This window comes from Peromyscus californicus, unplaced genomic scaffold (genome assembly GCF_007827085.1).
Source record: "Peromyscus californicus insignis strain IS unplaced genomic scaffold, ASM782708v3 Scaffold_5__1_contigs__length_169319896, whole genome shotgun sequence".
In the NCBI taxonomy this organism is placed as follows: domain Eukaryota; kingdom Metazoa; phylum Chordata; class Mammalia; order Rodentia; family Cricetidae; genus Peromyscus; species Peromyscus californicus.
The window spans coordinates 62913278-62932783 of NW_026294573.1; the positions used below are offsets into that span (position 1 = coordinate 62913278).

The 19506-nt window shown below is 40.6% G+C and overlaps 1 protein-coding gene across 3 annotated transcripts in view; it reads right to left on the reverse strand.

Annotated features, from left to right (window-relative positions):
* The window catches only part of Focad (focadhesin), a 287598-nt gene that overhangs the window by 70725 nt on the left and 197367 nt on the right, over window positions 1-19506 (reverse strand). For all 3 annotated transcript variants that reach the window (XM_052717956.1, XM_052717954.1, XM_052717955.1), the window contains 3 exons: window positions 6866-6958; window positions 5605-5693; window positions 979-1023 (listed from right to left, as the gene is read on the reverse strand). In XM_052717956.1, the coding sequence (XP_052573916.1) occupies window positions 979-1023; window positions 5605-5693; window positions 6866-6958 (227 nt within the window). The remainder of the gene's footprint in view (window positions 1-978; window positions 1024-5604; window positions 5694-6865; window positions 6959-19506) is intronic.

Consider the following 19506-nt stretch of genomic DNA (forward strand, 5'->3'; position numbering starts at 1 on the left):
TTACAATTATGTGGCTGTTTGTTTCTGTTTTCCTAATGCCCAATTTTTTTAGCTACACAATGTCCCAGGATGTGGCTAGGGTACATAACATTGCACTTAAATACTTCTATAGGACATGGGCTTCGGTGCACATAAAATTCTAGGGCAGGAGTGTGCCTGTGTCAGTTGGAGACTAAGAAGAAATCGAGGCAACATGACACAGCAGCAGAACGTGATGGAGGAAGGGAGCTATGAAGGCAACTGGCTTGTGTCTCTGCTGCCAGGAACAATTAGTCAGCTTGTTAGTGGAGAGGCCTGAAGAGATTGCTCTGGCAAGTAAGTTCATTAGGCTGTAATTTCCTTAGTGAGTTTTGGCTTCAGGTAAATAAAAAGCCTCACGGCAGTAACACTCAAACAATTTTTGTTAAAACCATCACCAGGATATGCCTGACATCACCTTTTACTGAGTCTTTGTATTAGTGTTGTATATATAAAATTCATTTTTAAAGTCTGTCATAGAGCTGATGAGGTATATCCAAGGCCAGACTAATTGCTAATTAGAATCTAATTTTTAGACACACTGGACCCCATAGCAACCAGAAGTGTAAGAGGGGGCCCCACTTTATTTGCTGCATTGAAACTGAGATTTAATAATCTATTTGTAGACCCAATGTAACTCACATTCTCCAGAATTCAGTTCTCCTCCTTGAACTAAAGTATAACCCTTTAAATTTAAGCCAAACCACATGGCATTTTGTTAGGTATTCAAGTTGAGTATCTCTCAATTAAAGAGCTATGTATTTGTACCAGTCCCTCTGTGTATACAAAAAGACATGTACTGAGAATTGATATAGTTAACATGAGTAACAATGGTTTTCTATAAAAAAGATTACTTTATAGTTCTCAATATTATGAAATGCCCCAGAAGGAGAAAGTATGTGTACCTGTCCAGGAATGAAAGGTTTATTAGTATTTTGGGTAGGAGAATAAGTGACTTACTTCGCAGCTGTCTTGGTGATCTCATCAGTCAGCATGTCTCTGACCCTGCAATAAAGTTGGAAAACAGACACAGCTTATATGACACCAAGGACTGCACCCACTATCTTATTCATCAATTTATAAGAACCTCCAGAAGGCCAGTCACATGGCTCAGCGGGCAAAGGCACCTGAGGACCTAAGTTTGATCACTGGGAACTACATGGTGCAAAGAAAGAGACCAAATTCCCACAATTTCCCCGACTTCCACTTGCACACTGTGGCCCATGCATGCCTATATGCTCTGACACACAATAATGAATGTAAGAAATTATTTTAAAACTTCCAGCAATGCCTCTGGGTCTTAAGGGTGCAAGTGCAGAGCTAGCTCTGGAAAAGGACATTAACAAGGGCTTTACTTTCCTGTCTGTAGGATGCTAGTGGCTGCAGGCAAGGAGACAATGTAATGAAGGACAGACAGGCAGCGTTGTGTCTGTGCCATCCCAGGAGTGGCGGTGCATGGTGCCTTTTCTGTGGACCGGGTGTGGCCTTCACCTCAACCTATGCTGATAGTGGAGGGAGAGCCTGCGCAGAGAGGCTTAGTGCTCTCACAAGAACAGGCATGAGGAAGCTTGCTTCCTCTGTTTCTCTCACGCGAGGATACACAGGATGGGAGGATTTAACATGCTGGTTCCCAGACTTCAGAGAAGGGAAAAAGTCTTCTGTTGTTGAAGCCACCCAGTCTACAGCACTGTTGTTATGGCAGCCCCAAATGATACTGTTCTCTCCTTTTGCATGAGAGCTCACCAAAATATCAATTTACTGTATCCAAATGTATACACAGAAATCACTGTATGTATATATAAAATACAACTTCAAATACCAAAGCCAAAAGAAGATAATCATACCTATGGGCTCGAAGGTAGGTATGCTCAGTGTAAATATTTATAGACTATAACAGCATTTCCAACATAGGAGCTCTGAGGTACAATAGAAAGCACTGTGTCAGATTTACATTTTTTAAATTCTTAGAAGGTTTATTTTTATTTTGAAGTGTGTGTGTGTGTGTGTGTGTGTGTGTGTGTGTGTGTGTATCCACACCACATATGTATGGGTGCCCACAGAGGCCAGAAGATGGTATTGGGTCACTTGGAAGTGGAATTTCAAGAAATTGTGAGCCACCTTACAAGAATGAACTTGGGTCCTTCACAAGAGCAGAAAGTACTCTTAACCATGAAGCCGTTTCTCTAGCCCCTCAAGGTTTTTTTTTTTTATTATAAAACTTTATGTTCATAACTTTTTGCATCTGGCATATAATAAACTCTTAGTGACTCACCATTCCTGAGAATAAGTCATCCGTAAGAACCAAGCTTTTCACATACTTGCAAACTGCTCTTATAGACCACAAGCATATTTTTAAAAGTAATTGAGTGCCCAATTGATCTACAGATGTCCACATTTTCTGTCATCATTTAGTGTTCAGTGTATGATAGTAACACATGAGGGGCTGTCTACTGACAGGCATGCATGGTCACACCAGAACAACGGCTAGCCCCATTCTTTCTGCTGCGTCACCAGTGTCCCCTTCTTGTATCATTGTCCTTAGCAAGTGAAGATGTTGTAATATCTACGCTCTTAGGAAAAGAAAAGGCCCTCCAACTGCTACTTACACTGCGACCATTCTCACACACCAAACACTTTTTAGAATAGAACTAACTATGCCTGATTCAAGTTCATCTCCTTCTACTTTAGGTCCATCACTAGTCTGGATTTTATCCCACAATTCCACCCAAACAGTTCCCTTGATGGTCACAGAAGACTTTCAAGAGGCTAGACTGAATGATCAGTTCTCAATATCCATCTTCATTCAGTATTTGACACAATGCTGGTCCCCTTCTTGGGTCACTGTCTGTTGTTGCTTCTCTTTTATTACCGATTGCTAGTTTTCTGCCTAGTTAATGATTCTCTCTGCATCATCCCCTCCACAAAATGCTGAAGTAGTCCAGGGCTCAATCCTCTGAAATTCTCTTTCTTTATAAATTTCCAAGATTTCATCCAGCATCATGATTTTAACTGTCATCAATAAGCAAATGATTCCCAAAATGATAGCTCTAATCTTCATGTCTCCTTTGAACTCTAGACTCAACAACCTACTTGGTATCTCTAGTTCGAAACCTCATTAAGTATCTCATACCTTTCAAATCTAGAATCTGGTAAAATTGGCTGTCTTGACTGCTATTTTTCTTGATTTAGTCAGTGGAAGCTCCACTCTTTCAATCAGTGTTTTACCCTTGATGTCCATCTTTCACATCTTCCATTTAAATCAATAAGTTAAACCTATGAAATTATAAACCTATGAGCCTGCCTTCAAAACAGATTCAAAATTGACTTTTCATTCTTCTCTTGCTAGTACCCCAACCTAAGACTCTCCCATCTTTTGTCTGAATTATTACAGCAGAATCCTAATCAATTTCTACAGAAGCTGCCTTCACCATAACTCATAGAGCACTCCTTCCAAATCAGGAAGCAGATACCCAGTTTCAAATCCACCAATGGTACCTACCCCTCTCACAGAGACTCTTGATCTCCAGAACTCTGTGTCACACCTAGTTCCTTCCTTGTTCCCAACATGCCACACTGGCTTCACTTTCTAGAGTGTTCCCTGGGATTCACTATCCCGTTGCAGGGTTTCCCTTGCCTCCAGACTGGTTCATTCCATCACTTCAGGTCTCATCTCAAGGCCATATTAATAAAGAGGCACTCCAGAACTTTCCATGGAAGAGAGTAACCCCTCAGCTGCTCCTACTCACCCCAGCCCATTCACTTCCTACTACTTTTGCCCTAATCAAAATCTGTCCTATTCCATTTGTCTGTTTGTTTATTATCTGTTTCTATTCAGTGGTTTATAAGGCTGGGGAGAACAGGGAAATGCTGTTTTTCTATGCTCAGAGCAATGCCTGGCACACAGAAAATAATAAATACATTTGAAATAATAAAGAAATGTCTTTATTTGGATTGGGACTGTGTTCAAATAAAGTTGCTGAAGAGTTCCTTTCAAAATACCCTTTCAGTTACTTATCAGTTGTATAGCCAAGTCTCCTGGTCTACACTATACTAATGAAACACCCAGGGCCATTTCTCCCTAATATTCACATCCATACAGCTTGTGAGTTTCATCAGAGGCTTATGTTCATAGGTCTATATCTTTGAAAATGTAGTAAATATAACATTCCTGTCAAATTATCACTTCTAGAAGACAAATCAAAACTAGATCTCAAAACAGCAAATAGGAGGGCTGGAGAGATGGCTCACAAGACCTGGGTTCAATTCCCAGCACCCACATAGCAGATAACAGTCATTTATACTCCAGTTCGAGGAGATCCGATGCCCTCTTCTGGCCTCTGTGGATACCATATGCACATGATGTGTAGACAGACATGCAAGCAAAATCAAAATACCCATATATATAAAATAATAAAATTTAGAAAAAACAAACAGGGAGTGAAACCCAAATTCTTAATTCCTAATGTTAAATCCATTGCCTTTTTAAAAAAAATCAATAAAATAAAACAGAACAGAATTAAAAACCTAAATATTTTACTTTCTACAATCAAGTAACTTTTATCCAATTTTGAATAAAGCAACCTGTGGATATAGACAAAGCTATTTAGGTTCCGGGCAATTCCTTTACACTTAGGTTGCTGCATCAATTAATATGACAAACTATTCTTCTCAAACTATGTAACAATTTATGTTGCTCTTAATGTGTTAGCATTTATATATCCCCAGGTAATGTAGTAGGAACACCCTAGGGAGCATCTGCTAGGGAAACTGAAGGTCTGAGACAGAAAGATTATCACAATCCTGAAGATGTCTTTGGGAACAGAGGAGACAAGGAGTAATTCTAGACTACATATGAGGTGGAGTGGCAATGAAGTGAGTAGGGAAAATAGGACTTTTATTCAAAAGCACTAAAACAATCAGTTATAAGGAACAGCGTTGAGGGGACCAAACCATTCCCATGCTGCATCAGGGGAAAAAATGTATAGACATATTCAGCTAGCGCTCTGTACCTGTGAGTTCCATGTCTACAGATATGACCAAACATAGATTAAAAATAGTTAGGCAACATTGTGTCTGGACTACACTTGTGTAGACTCTTGTCACTTTCCCTAAACAATACAGCACAAAGACAGTCACAGAATTTACACTGTTTACGTTACCAAAGTAACCTAGAGGTGGTTTATATGTGGGAGGATGTGCATAGATGACATATCAATACTATGCTGTGTATATGAGACATGACCTTCAGTAGGTTTTGCTCTCTGCCGGGGATACTGGTACCAATTCCTCACAGATCCCGATGAATGGGAATGCCTACACACACACACACACACACACACACACACACACACACACACACACGTACGTACGTACGTACGTACGTACATGTGTGTATACATAGTTTTGAAAACAGTGTTGCTTATCATATCTAGGGAGTAGGTGAAAATAACCTATCGGGTCTTCCGAGTTCCCTCTGGCTCACACAGAAGGGAATGCAGTCAGCACGGAAGCATTTAAGGCATGTGCTGTTCCCATCACTGCTCATGGCCCATGACAACAGTGTGCAGCAGAATGTCATCCTCTTACCAGAGCCAGGCTGTGTTGCGCTTGTACTGCACCTCCTCGGGTCCTTCTTTGCCATGCTGTAACTGCAGCTCCAGCTCTGCTATCCTTCCCTGCAAACCACACAAGAGGAATCAGCATGCAGACCTGTTGGCTGAAAGTTCCTTTGGCCAACTGGCCACAAGTGGTCCTGGTGGCATATTAGACCTTGAAAGTAAGTGAAGCAGTCATATCACTACTCAGTGACTTTTTGCATTCACCAGAGGCAATTCAGTACTTCATTTCAGAATGCCTTTTTCAAAGCAGATCTGATTGTCACAGTCCCATTTTAAAAGTCCCCTGCATGGCAATGGGCAGCAACTGATACTTTTAGTTACACAGAGATTGAGGTCTGAACACCACTGTCACAACAGGACAGGGGAAAATGAATTAGATGGGAGTGTATGTAATACTTAAGATGTAGGTACTATGTAGAAGAAAGATATCACCACTGTTGCATTTTTACTTCTTGAATGAACTTATAAAAATATATACCAGAGTTTCCCACCCTCTCTTCCTTAAAAGGTGTGTATATGTGTAAGAGACAGACAGATCCCCCAAGCCTTATATTTCTTTGTTGCTGTTGTTGTTTTTATTTTTTTCAAGACAGGGTTTTTCTGTGTAACAGTCCTGGCTATCCTGGAACTTTCTTTTAGACCAGGCTAGCCTCGAACTCACAGAGATCCACCTGCCTTTGCCTCCCAAGTGCTGGGATTAAAGGCGTGCGACACCACCACCTCGAGCCCTACATTTCTTATGAGCAAAAGGAACCATTGCATTTTTGATAGTACTATTTTTCCCAAGTGCTTTTACATTTTTTCAACATGATCCTCTGTGCAGAACAATCTCCACCTTCTGGAGGTCAGCTGTGTTGCTTGCAAAAGATCATCCAACTGGGCTTGTTGAACACTGACATTCCTTCAGAGGAGGAGATGGTGGGGAAGGTCATGGAACCCACACCTGAGCATTCTCCTTCTAACCAGTTGTGTGCAATTCTGCCCTAATGGCATAGGATTTGGGGGTATCAGGGAGAGGCTAACAGATACAGGCTACAGAAGCTTAGGGAAAGGGGACTTCATCCATGCAGCCAGGAGGAAACCATCATTCATGCTAAGGCAAGGATTTCCAGGGATGCTGCTTGGGATCACCCCCATTCCTGTCAAAAAGCCACACCCATACTTTGTAATGTTTTAAACTCAGTGATGAGGGGGAAATGCTCGCCCACAAAGCACAGCCGTGTCCTCACCTGTAAAACAGCATGGTAAGCTCGAGTCATATATGCAAGCCAGGCCTGTGGAAGAAAGAGTGCATGGTGCCATTCTGACGGCTGGACATGGACCTGTGGGAAAGATGGGCACGTTAGACTACACAGAACTCAGAAGAAAACAAAAACACCAGCTCTATTTAAGTGGTTTCTTTTCTAAAACAAACCAAGTTAGTTCAGGATTGGAGCCACAAATGATATCTTTTCAATATTCCCAGTTGAACAGAGTTTGGAATTTTCTAAAGACAAAATGAAGTAAGCCTGGGATTTTCTAAGTTAAAGCAAATGAAACCCTGCAATAATAACAAGTTAAGATGTATTTGTAATACAAATCCTCTGAAAACCAGGGGGAAAGGCTATAAAACCTCTTGCCAAAGAGCAGGGTACTGTCTAACAAACCCCCTAGTGATATTAAATAAAAATAAATATTACTCATAGCCTGGATTTCAAAATGGCCACTTCTGAAGTAATAAACATAAACTGCCAACAGAAACCACACTGTGTAGAGACCACGGTGAAAAGAGCATGCCGATCAGCACGGTACACATTGTGTGCACCGCCGGCCGGCCTGTCATCAGGGTTGGTGTACAAGAGAAAAACAACACATGCCAACAGCGAGGTCTACTTCCGAGCAGAGCCCCGACAAAGCATCTGGCTCGCGTAGTCATTTCTGTTTCTACCTGTTAGTACACAGCATTGCAACACATCTTCCCAGAGTCCGTGCCTGTTCAAGATGCCTCAAGACAAACAGCTACAGTGCTGTTCATGCGTCCCTAAACTCAACAAACAACACTTTCATCCATGTCCCTAAACTTTCATCTACCTCCCTATAGAAGGGAGAGGGGAGTTTGCACATAATTATGACAGAATTACAGTAACTGCTGCTTCAGAGCAGTTCCCAGTATTTTGAGAATATTTTCAAGTGCCTCTTGATAGGAGAGACAATACAGCTGAATACAGCTGGGCATGCTGCATTCTCATCCTAGTGAGAACCTACTATGCAAGGGACTGTGGATGACAAGGACTATCAAGCACTCCACCCGAACCTTTCCTGCTGACAGGAGAGCCAGAAATGGGCATAAACAGACTGCAAGGACAGACTGTGAAGACTCTATAAGACATGGGCCAGCAGAGAACAATGGGAGTAATTCTGACTTTTGTCTATCAGTTCTGGTGCCACTGCTGTTTTTTCAAACATCAGATATTTAAACAGCATGAGATGGAGACTGAGACCATGAAGTAACTGGAAGAAATTATAAAGACTTTTTTTCTGACTGAGTATTTATACTGCCTTGTCAGTGTGTTCGCCAATAGAAGGAATGAGCCCTCCAGCCCCTGCTTGTTCTTAGACTATCCAGAAAAAACACAATAACCTAGGCCACATATCCAGCTGGGAAGGAGGTGCTCAGTTTTCAGCCCTGTTCTCTGTTTCCAAATGCTTTCCCTTTTTCCCTATGAATTATGTTCTCTAGTCACAGAATACATTATCATTAGCCCCTACTCTGATATCCAGAGTTAATAGAAACAACATTCAAATAATGCAACTTGAATTTTTACCTCTTACTTAAGAAACACAAAATATTTTCAAATTCTCCTGCCATATAATCCATGGATATCATTGTACAACTAAGAACTCTTGTCAGCCTCAGCACATTGACAAAAAGAACATTGAATCCTTTGGAAAGACAGTAGTTTCAATTCCTTCTTAATATTGAGTTTGAAAAGGGAATGAATTCTAGGAAAATGTAAATGTAAAGGAACAACTGGAATAATGAGCTTTGAAAAAGAAAGCCACACATGCCCAGAAACCCCTCTGAAGGAGGCCATCAGCAGAAGGCCCAATGAATCCTGTGGGTCTGACCACACTGAGGGTATCAGATGCAGAGGCTTAGGGAACACTTTGGCCTAGATTCCAACCTGAGGCCCCATGTTTTATGGACTTATACCTCAATCTTAGGATGCCCTGGAATTAGCTGAGTAGACATCTTTAAAAGCACTCTCTTGACTGTTCCCTCAGTAAAGAGACGTAGGGAAACAGCGTGCTGAAAGACAGGCCCTTTTCATTTGTGTCTCAGGCCAAAAGGCTTTCCATAACCATCGTAAGGAAGTTATTTCAATGCAATACATAGTTATTAATATTGCCTATTTTTGAGGTTGAAGTTGCTGGCCTGCAAAATAAACTCAATCGGCATTTATGAAGTATGAAAGTTATGTCTAATTTGCTAGACTCTTGAGAAGTGTTCAGGAAACCTAGTCCATGAAATAGTAAATATTCACGAAGTTGCAAATCTAGTTACCCAGCAGCTACTACAGCAAGGTCAGTAAACACTGTGTCACTGAGTTTTAATAAACACGAGAAACTTAGTTTTCCCTATAACTAACCACACATACACATACTCAGTGAGAAGGACTGCTTGGACACACAGGTCCTCTGTCTTCAGAAAGAGTAAGAGGAAAGTCTCCACATGTATGACATAGTAAGTATGATGAAACATCATTCATGCACCTAAAAAGGAGGCCAGACAAGCATGCAAAGGGAAGAAGCATGCTAAAAGAAATAAAGGTGAGGGCCGGAGCAAGCTCCAAGGTTAGCAGAGTGCTCACGGTAGATCTCACTGAGAGGGTTAAGTCTGCGTGAAAATTTGCCAATAGTGAGGAAACACATGCTGAAGGGAATCTAGAATGGTTCAGCTACTGGAAAAGTTTGATAGTTTCTCAGAATATGAAGCATAGCAGTTCCATTTCTACATAGAATCCACAATTATTTCAAACAAGAATTTGAAAATAAATGCCCATATTAGCATGTTCACAAAAGCAAAAAATTAAATTAAATTTTAAAACAGTAACCTAAATTTCCATCTATGGATCAATAAGATAGTCTATAGATGCATAAGATGTAATATTAGTGAAACAAAGTCCTATTGCATGCTGAAATGCTAAACCGTGGATAAATCCTGAAAATGTATTGAACCAAAAGAAGACAAACACAGAAGATCACATTACAGGATTCTATCTGTATGCAATAACCAGAATGGGCAAACCCACGAGGACAGAAAGCAGAACAGTGGTTGCTGGTGGTAGAGAGAAAGAGAGAGAAGACAGGAGAAGTGAGAAGGGGCTGTTTAATGGGAACACAATTCATTTGGAAGTGACTGAAATATTCTTGAGCAATCGAAAGGGAAGAGACGCACAACACTGCTGCCTGTTAGAGGCAGTGAAAGCTAAACTTCAGCATGGCTAATGCATGCTCTGGATGTCATCTCAATCTAAAGCAAACCAACAACAAAACCAGAAAACATATCAAAGGCCATACACAGGCACAGGGCTGACCTGTGTGAGAAGGAGTCAAAAAGCCAGAATAGCTGGAGTGGGCAAGCTGAGAGAGAGGAACGTGCAAAGGAAAGCTCTGGTGGACAACAGGGGAGCCAGGGAGTCCAGACGCTTAGGTCACTTTTCACAACGTGTTTCCCTTCTTAGAGAGGAACCATTCTCAGGTGCTGAGAGGAACGGGATGATCTCATTGACATTGTGCAAGGACCTTGCGGACTACTCAGCTGAAAACAGATGGACAAAGCTCAGAGCAAGAAAGCCTTGGAGAGGTTTCTACAGCCATCCAGGTAAGAGAAAACAGAAACTCGGAAAGAACAGTGCCATGATACTGTAAAGTACTGGCTTCCAAACACTCGGCTGTGCCATTTGGCACCCCACTTCTGATACCATGTTTAATATTTGAGTCAGAAAATCAAGAAGCCGACTTGTCTAGGCACAGTGAGGGAAATGGCTGGACTTAGAGTCAGCTCTTGGTCACCGCGGTTGGTCCCTAGGGCATTTTAAGCTTTAATTTTAATTAGACGGAGACAGAAAAGAGATGGTGAAGGTGACAGATTTGATTATGAAGAGTGAGAAGGCATTTTTTAGGATGCTAGGATAATTCTTATCTTGACTGGTACTGCTTACAGAAATATATGTACCTGCCAAAATGCACAGAGTATACACTAACAGGGAAATCTATATCAAGTTCAAGCTCAATAAAAATATAGTTTGCATGTATTAACACCTTACACGGTATCTCATAAATATGAATAACTTGGTATACACAATTTTTTACATTTTAATGTATCAGTTAAAATTTTTTAATTAAAAAAAATCAAAAGTAGTTAGAAAACTACTGTTTCTGGAATATGTTTCCAGACTCTCACCTTCAACTAGCTCTTATACTCTCTTCTAGCTTGTTTATCAAAAACCCACTCTCATTTATCTTCCCTGTCTCTGTCAATATCATCTATGAATACCCCTTTTATCAAGGTTTGAAACTTCAGACTTGCTTATCTTGGGGGTCTTCCCTGACTCAATGATCAAGCCAATTTCTGAAATGCAAGTTTGGCACACCCCTACTTCCTTCCTCACTGGCTAGTGCTTTCTCCCCAGGTGACTATGACACCACCCATCCAATCTTCAGTGCCCTCAAATCTTTCCTCTGCTAGCCCGTCACAAATGGTGCTGCTTCTGTTGCATTAACTCAGAACTTCTTTGCAAAATCTTTAACGGTTAATAAAGCATTTTATATTACTTAACATCTTCTCAGGATCAAAACAACATCATTCACTTACAAGATAATTGTGCTGCTCAAGAACCTCAACCAATTTCTCCATAATTCTTGTACCTATGTATCATTTAATCTTATTCTGGAGAACTGAGCTATAAACCAATTCCCACATATTCCCTACTCTTGACAGGACCTATGGACTCACTCATCTCTCTGCCTTAAGTGTACTTTCTTCCCTTCATTTCACCTGACTGAACTGATTTCTCTCACCTCTATAGTTCTATGAACATCTGTAACCTCACACAGTTCCAAGGCACAGAGATCACAACCTGTTCATTCTAGGATCCCTTCAGAGTACCTATAACATTGTCTTTGCACATGTGCTGAGTTGAAACTAGATATAGCACATCTCCTTAACAGAGAGAAATGTTTGCTACATTAAAATTTTAAAGTAAAAATTTTTAAGTCATCATAACTACGGTGTTCAACCTTTTATTGTTATAATAACAGAAATTAAACTCCAGGCCTCACATATTCTTAGTAGCTAGCCAAGCACTCTACTACTGAGCTATATCCTAAGCCTTTGTTTCACACTCTATTTTGAGATAAGGGCTCACTAAATTAACTTAGGCTGGCCTTGTGTGATCTTCCTCCCTCAGCTTCTTGAGTTGTTGGGATTCAAGCATGCACCACCAGACCCAGCTTGGCATTCAACTTTCAATCATTCTAGAAACACAAATCTTAAAAATAAAAATTTCTAGAGCCAGGCAAAATGGCACACACCTTTAATCCTAACACTCAGGAAGCTGTGCGGGACCTACCCATTTCTCTGTGGCAGGCCCCTCCCACTTTTTCTCCAGGGTACCCTTGAGAAGGGAGGAAGGAGAAATAGTTACATAGAAGGATAGAGGGGAGAGACATGGGATAGCCTCAGGAGGGCCTGGATCATTATCCACCAGCCCCTTCTGTCTCGTCTAAAGGACCTTTTATAAGAATGCAAAGGGGTGGAGCAAAAGACCTCCCCCTAACACAGCCAATTGCAGACCCTTTCCAATCACCTGGTAACCACACATGTGTTCAAGCAATCCTCTAATGCAGCCCTGCTGGATAAAGCAAGCTCAGATCTCACTAGGAAACCTTTGTGGGCCTCCACAGGAGGCAAAGGCAGATGAATCTCTGTGAGTCTGAGGTCAACCTGATTTATATTGGGAGTTCTAGAACAGCCAGGAATAGAGAGAGTCTGTCTCACAAACAAACAAGCAAACAAACTTATATGAGTCAACACAGCTGAAGTAAAAACATAATTATTATTTAAAATTTTACAGTTTTAAGTACATTTAAGCCCAAAATGTTCTAGCCCAGACATATTTATTCTCAGGTAAGTATCTACTAAGTGAAAAGGTAAAATTTTATAGCAAGTACTATAAACTCTACACTCTGAAACTCTGAAAGCATTTAGATTATGATTCAGTATACCTGAAATGCTAGCTCATGGAGATATCCTGCTTAGAAACACAATTCATAAAAATAAGAGAACATTGGGAGAGAAAGCATAATCACTCACATTTTCTCCTGATAAATGTTTGCCTAATGGAACCACACAACTTGTTCTGCTTCTTGAACAAACACCATCATGTGGTTAAACAAGATAATACCCATTTTAGCATCCCTTCTTTAACTACTATAAATCAAGTAAGAAAATCTTTTGATGAGGTTCTTTGTAAAAGTGGAGTGTGACAGGCAAAGCAGTATACAGAACTGACAGATAAAAAAGTATTTGCTATTAATTTTAGGATCCCAACTTCATAAAGCAAGACAATTTCCCTGTTCATCATTATCATCAAAACCACTTCGATCTCTGCCATAACCACCACCTCTGTCACTGCCACCACCACCTCCACCGCTATCACCACCACCACCACCACCTCCACCACCTCCACCACCACCACCTCCACCACCACCACCTCCACCACCACCACCACCACCACCTCCTCCTCCACCACCACCACCACCACCTCCTCCACCACCACATCACCACCACCACCTCCACCACCTCCACCACCACCACCTCCACCACCTCCACCACCACCACTCCACCACCACCACCACCACCACCTCCACCACCACCACCACCACCACCACCACCACCACCACCACCACCTCCACCACCACCACCACCACCACCACCACCACCACCACCACCACCACCTCCACCACCAACACCACCACCACCACCACCACCAGCAGCGCCACCAGGACCAGCACTACCACCTCCACCTCCACCACCACCTCCACCACCACCTCCACCACCACCTCCACCACCACCACCACCACCACCACCTCCACCACCAACACCACCACCACCACCACCACCAGCAGCGCCACCAGGACCAGCTACTACCACCTCCACCTCCACCTCCACCACCACCTCCACCACCACCACCACCTCCACCACAACAAACCCAACAAAGGAAAAGAACAACAGTATTTGACTTCAGTTGCGTCCTGGGATACAAAGGACTATCACTCTCCCTACATTCCCAGAAGAAAAAGCACTTCCACTTCATGTTAGAGGCCATAAATGACACTCACTGCACTGCTCTTCCTAAGTGTGAGTAAGAGGCTTCAACTTTCTGTCATTAGTAACCCTGTTGCCACAAAGTAACTTTCCTCCACCCCTATCCCCCGAGAAACAGGAAGAAGACAAGGGGGACTTAAGAGGATGCCGTCCGCAAGTGCGCAGCCCTCACTTCTTTGTAAGTAGTTCCTAGCATTCAGTATTCCCCCACATCCCCCTCCTGCACCTCTCCCCTCCATCATTGTCTCTCCACCCCATTTCCCATCAGGATAACATTAGCCTGAAAGCTGACAATTCAATCGCATCTCAAGCAACCATTTACTCTGTTATTTAACAGAAGGGGAAACCCAGTTACCATAACAACTCACATCCACATGGTAATTATGGAGTATCTAAAACACAGCAAACCATACTTTTCACAGTATTTGCTAGGGAGATTCTGTAAGAGGCACAGATATAATTTCTCCCCACTATTATTCACAATTTTCATCTAGTTGTTTCATATTGCACAAATGTGAACACCACCTTTAAGACATATTTCTAAGACAAAGGAGCAATTGAAAGAAAAGGTGAGGCTGCACTTCTACTAGCTACATAATACCTAATTTGGGACAGCTTGGAGGAAAAATTAAAGAATTAGGAGAAGCAAAATTAATTTATAATGCATAAAAAAAATCAAACAGTGATCACTTAAAGAGGAAAAAATGTAGAACCAAAGATTTTATTCTGAGTACAGCTTTCCAGCAAGGCTGAATAAGGCTTCTCTAAAATAAAAGTGAGAAAACAGCTCATTACTCAATGCTAAGCATAAACACGGCTGGGTGTCACTGACAGGATCAGGAATATCTGTATCACCAAGAAAGAAGAAAGTAATGGAATGTGGCTGCCATTCTCATCCCAGCATAAGCCACCATTGCCCAATTTAGATGAGAATGTCATGTCAAAGTGGGAAATGTCAAAAGATGATGAGACTGTCGGCAAATTCCAGGGAAGGAAACTGTCACTCACCCTCCGCTTCCTCCTGGAAGGAGAAAGTCATTCCCAAAGGACAGGAGGTATCCATGAGGGCAGAGGAAGGCAAGTGTCTGTGCTTAGAGAAGCCCAGAAGACAGGAAGTGACCACTTATGGGCACCAGCTCAAAAGATAAAAAAAAAAAAAAGAGGGCACTTGGGTTTTTTTTTTGTTTTTGTTTTTTGGTTTTTTGAGACAGGGTTTCTCTGTGTAACACTTGGGGTTTTATCGAAATCTAAGGAGATGGTAGTCATATGGGACTAACTCTGAATCAGATATAGATCAGTAATCCTTACAAAAATGTAATAGTATGGTGGAGTATCACTTTTTAAAAAGGCATAAAATAAGGGAAAATTTATCAGAGATGACTTTACATAAATAGCTCATCATGGCATCGAAAAGTCTTAGTTTAGCTGACACATGAGAAGTATTAATAAAGCATTATATATGAAATACACATCAAATATGAAAATACCACTTCCAGTCTAGCACATAAGGGGCTTACAACTCACTATTTATCCTAATTGACAAACTGATACATGCAATAGCTCTCTGAGACCTGCGAGGGAATTATATGACAGAGCCAAGTGCAGCTGGAGCGAGAATCAGGCAAACACAGAGAATCACAACTGATTGGAACAGTAACCAGGAGGTAGACACCTACATGCTAACAGGAAATCCAGTAGGAAAACCCAGACTGGACATAGTCAGGGAAGAGTTGGACAATCAGTGAATCAGAATCTTCAATCATGAGAGGACCATACACCTCTGTGTAGTCTACTTAGAAGAGGTTGACCAAATTTTCACTATGAAAACAAAAGAAAAATCACCCCATACATATGACATATAAAAAGGGAAAGAAATCATTCTGAGATACACCATCAGAGAAGCCTAACTTAACCAAGTTAGTAAGTTACGTTGTGAGGCTTACTATGTAGCTGAAGCCACACATGACCCTGCAATTTCTCTGCTCCAGCCTCCAAAGTGCTGAGATTACAAGCACACTCCAATAGGCCTGGCTCCTAACTGAGTGTTATGAGACTCTCACTAACATGGAGGGAGGTAAATAGACAACTCCAAAGCCTTTTATTGTTCCATGTAGAAGAGATATACATAAATCCTGCCTACTCTAAGCTACCTTCCCTTAAGGCAGTAGAAGGAACTGAAAAATGTGTGAAACTTACAATAATACAAATTTTTTAAAAAGACCTAATTATACAATTAAAGAATGGTTCCACATCACCACAATCCCCTTACCACTAAATGATTCAAGGTCTATTTATTTCAATTCCTTTTATATCATATTCAGTTATCAGAAAAAGAACAAAGCACATTAAAAGGCAAAAATCAGTTTCAATAAATGGAGCAGGAATAGGAACCAAAGGCAAACAGTGAGTACTGTTGGAATTCTCAGACCAGAATTTAAAACAAATTATTAATGCACAATGGCTATGATGAACACATAGACAGAATGGAAGAACAATGGACAAAGTCCTAAGGTAGAGCCAAAAGGAAATAAACTGTGAGGATGAAAAGCCCTGCTGCAACAGAAATGGAAAAAGCCTTTGGAGTGTTTAATAGACTTGCCTCAACTAAGGACAGAATATCCGAGTTTGAGGATATATCAATAGAAACCTCAAGATCTGAAAAGCAAAGAGAAAACAACAACAAACAAACAAAAATAGAATGTGTAAGGTCTGTAGAAAAGGTTACCAAATGTACAATACACAAAATGGTCAACAGTAAGGCCTGGTCAAGAGAATGAAATTTGTGGGGTCTAGGTGGAGACTTAACATTCCAGTTGGGCAGGTCAAATAATCCAGTTAGGGGATCACCCCTCAGGAAGGTAATACCACTTCTTGGAAGGTGGGGTCACCATATGCAATGCTAAAGAGATAGGCAGAATAATTATACCCTTCCCAGGACCCCTACCCTAGAAGTCTCCTACAGAGAGAAAAACAGAGCAGAAGAGTGGCAGGATCACATGGAAGGGAAGCCTGTTGACTTCATAGGAGAAAAGAAACAGAAAAAGATACAAGGAGCAGCCAGGGCAAGATACAGGCCTCAAGTACACATCTCCAGTAAAAGACTGCAAGCTAGGTCCTACCTCTTAGATAAGTTTTCAAAACCTTCCCAAATAACGCCATTACTGGGAGAACTAGTGTTCAACAGATAACCCTAAAGGAGATATTTCCTACTAGAACCTAACAGATTCCAAGGACAAAGAGTAGGGATTGGGATTATTTACAATTATAAAGTACTAATACCACATGAGTACCGGTAAAGTGTCTCTTGCAGATTGATTTGTAAATACTTATCGTCAACTCTAAGGCAATCAGAAAAAGAAAGAGTAAAATTAAAAAGCACAGCTGTTAGGCTAACAAGAGAGAAAATGGAATCACATAAAACTTCCATAGGTAGACAGCAAAATTAGAAGTAAAGGACATAATCAACAAAGAGACAAGTATAACAGCATAACAGATACTAACTAAACCATATCAGTAATTATTCTGAAAGTCAGTGTTCTATATGAACTAATTAAAAGACAACGGTGAAAGCCAAGCAAAAACCAAGACCCAACTGTATATCTTCTGTAAGAACACCACTTTGACTACAATGACAAATAAAGTGAGAGTGGACAAAGATACCAGAATAACACTGATAAATTATGTATGCATATATTGATCTCAGGTAAGGCAGGCTTCATAGCAAGAAAGATGCTAAGAATGAAGGGAACGTTATGTCATAATAAAGGGTAAATTCCCCCCAAAAGATAATAATCCTTTAAGTAGATCTACTAACAAAGCATAAAAAAAATGACAGAACACTAAAAAGAAAGGAATCAACAGTTGTGGGTGGAGACTTCAATACCTCTCTATTATAGGCAGAAAAATATAGAAAGCTCAAAATGAGGAAGCACACAATGGAACTCAGTATCACCAATCAACTGGTTATAACTGACATCTATTATTTCTTCCAGTAACCACTGGATATACGGTCTTTTAAGAATAACATGGAATTACCACGAAAAACCACATTCTAGGCCATAAAGCACACCCAGGTAAGTTTGGAAGAATAGAAATCACATGGTATATACTCCCATCCTTCAGTGGAATCCAGCTGGCAATCAACAACAGGGCATAACTAGAAAATTCCCAAATGCTTAGGAGTCAAATAAGCACATTATTAAGACATTACAAATGAAGAGAGGAGAAATCCCAAAGAACATTTTACAGGACTTTCACAAATAAAAATGAAGAGAAAAAAAAAAAAGGTCGGCAGTGGTGGCATACACCTTTAATCTCAGTACTCAGGAGGAAGAGGCAAGAAAATCTCTGAATTCAAGGCCAACTTGTCTACAGAACAAGTTCCTGGACAGCCAGGCTATATAGAGAAACCCTGTCTTAAAAAAATAAAAGAAAAGAAAGAAAGAAAAGGAAAACCCGTATGAAAACTTGTAGGATGTAATAAAGTAATGCTGAGAGGAAAATTTAATGCAATGAGAATGCAAGTATTGGAAAAGAAGCAAGACCTAAAGTCAAATACCTACGTCACACCTTAGGAATGCATAAATAAATAAGTAAATCAATAAATAAGTGGACAAATTTTTAAAACACAAATTAAATACAAAATAATAATTAAGCAACAGCAAGTGGATCTCTGTGAGTTCGGGGTCAGCCTGATCTACATAATGAGTTCAAAGACAGCCAGAGCAACATGACGAGACCCTGTCTCAAAAATAACAACAACAACAGAAACTGAGGCTAGCAAGATGGCTGAGAGGCAAACACACTTGCTGCCAAACTTGACCTGAGGTTGATTCCTGGGATCCACATGGTAGAAGGATAAAACCAAGTTGCTCTCTGACCTGTTTATGCTCTATGGCACATATGTGCCACCACCTCACAAACAAATAAATATTATAAAAAATTAACTGGAGGAGAAATTGTTGAAATTATAAATGAAAAGCTGATTATTTAAACCATTAAATAAAGATCAAAAGCCTGCAGCCAACCAAACTAGAGAAAGACAGAGAGAGAGAGAGAAAATTAATTATATTTGAAATAAAGAGAAGATACAACTCCAGAGCCTATGAAAATTAGAAGGGAAGGGTAATGAAGAACACTGTGTACAATTCAATGCCCCAAATTAATAATCTAGATAAACAGACCAATGCCTTGAAAAGCACAAAGTTCCAAAGTTCACCTGAAAAACATAATATCTGAATAAGTCTATCTATACCTTTTAAGAAAAATTAAATTTTAAACAGTTATTAACCTTTCAGAATGGAAGTACAAGTCTCAGATGTGCTCACAGCTGACTACCACTAAACATTTAAGAAAGCAGTCATTCTGATTCTCTGTTTCTTTTAGAAGAGAGAAGCAGACATTCCCTATTCTATGAAATCAGTGTTACCCTCAGTTTGAAACTAGACAAAGACATCAACAAGAAATACACACAACATAATTATGAAACTCCTCAAAAGC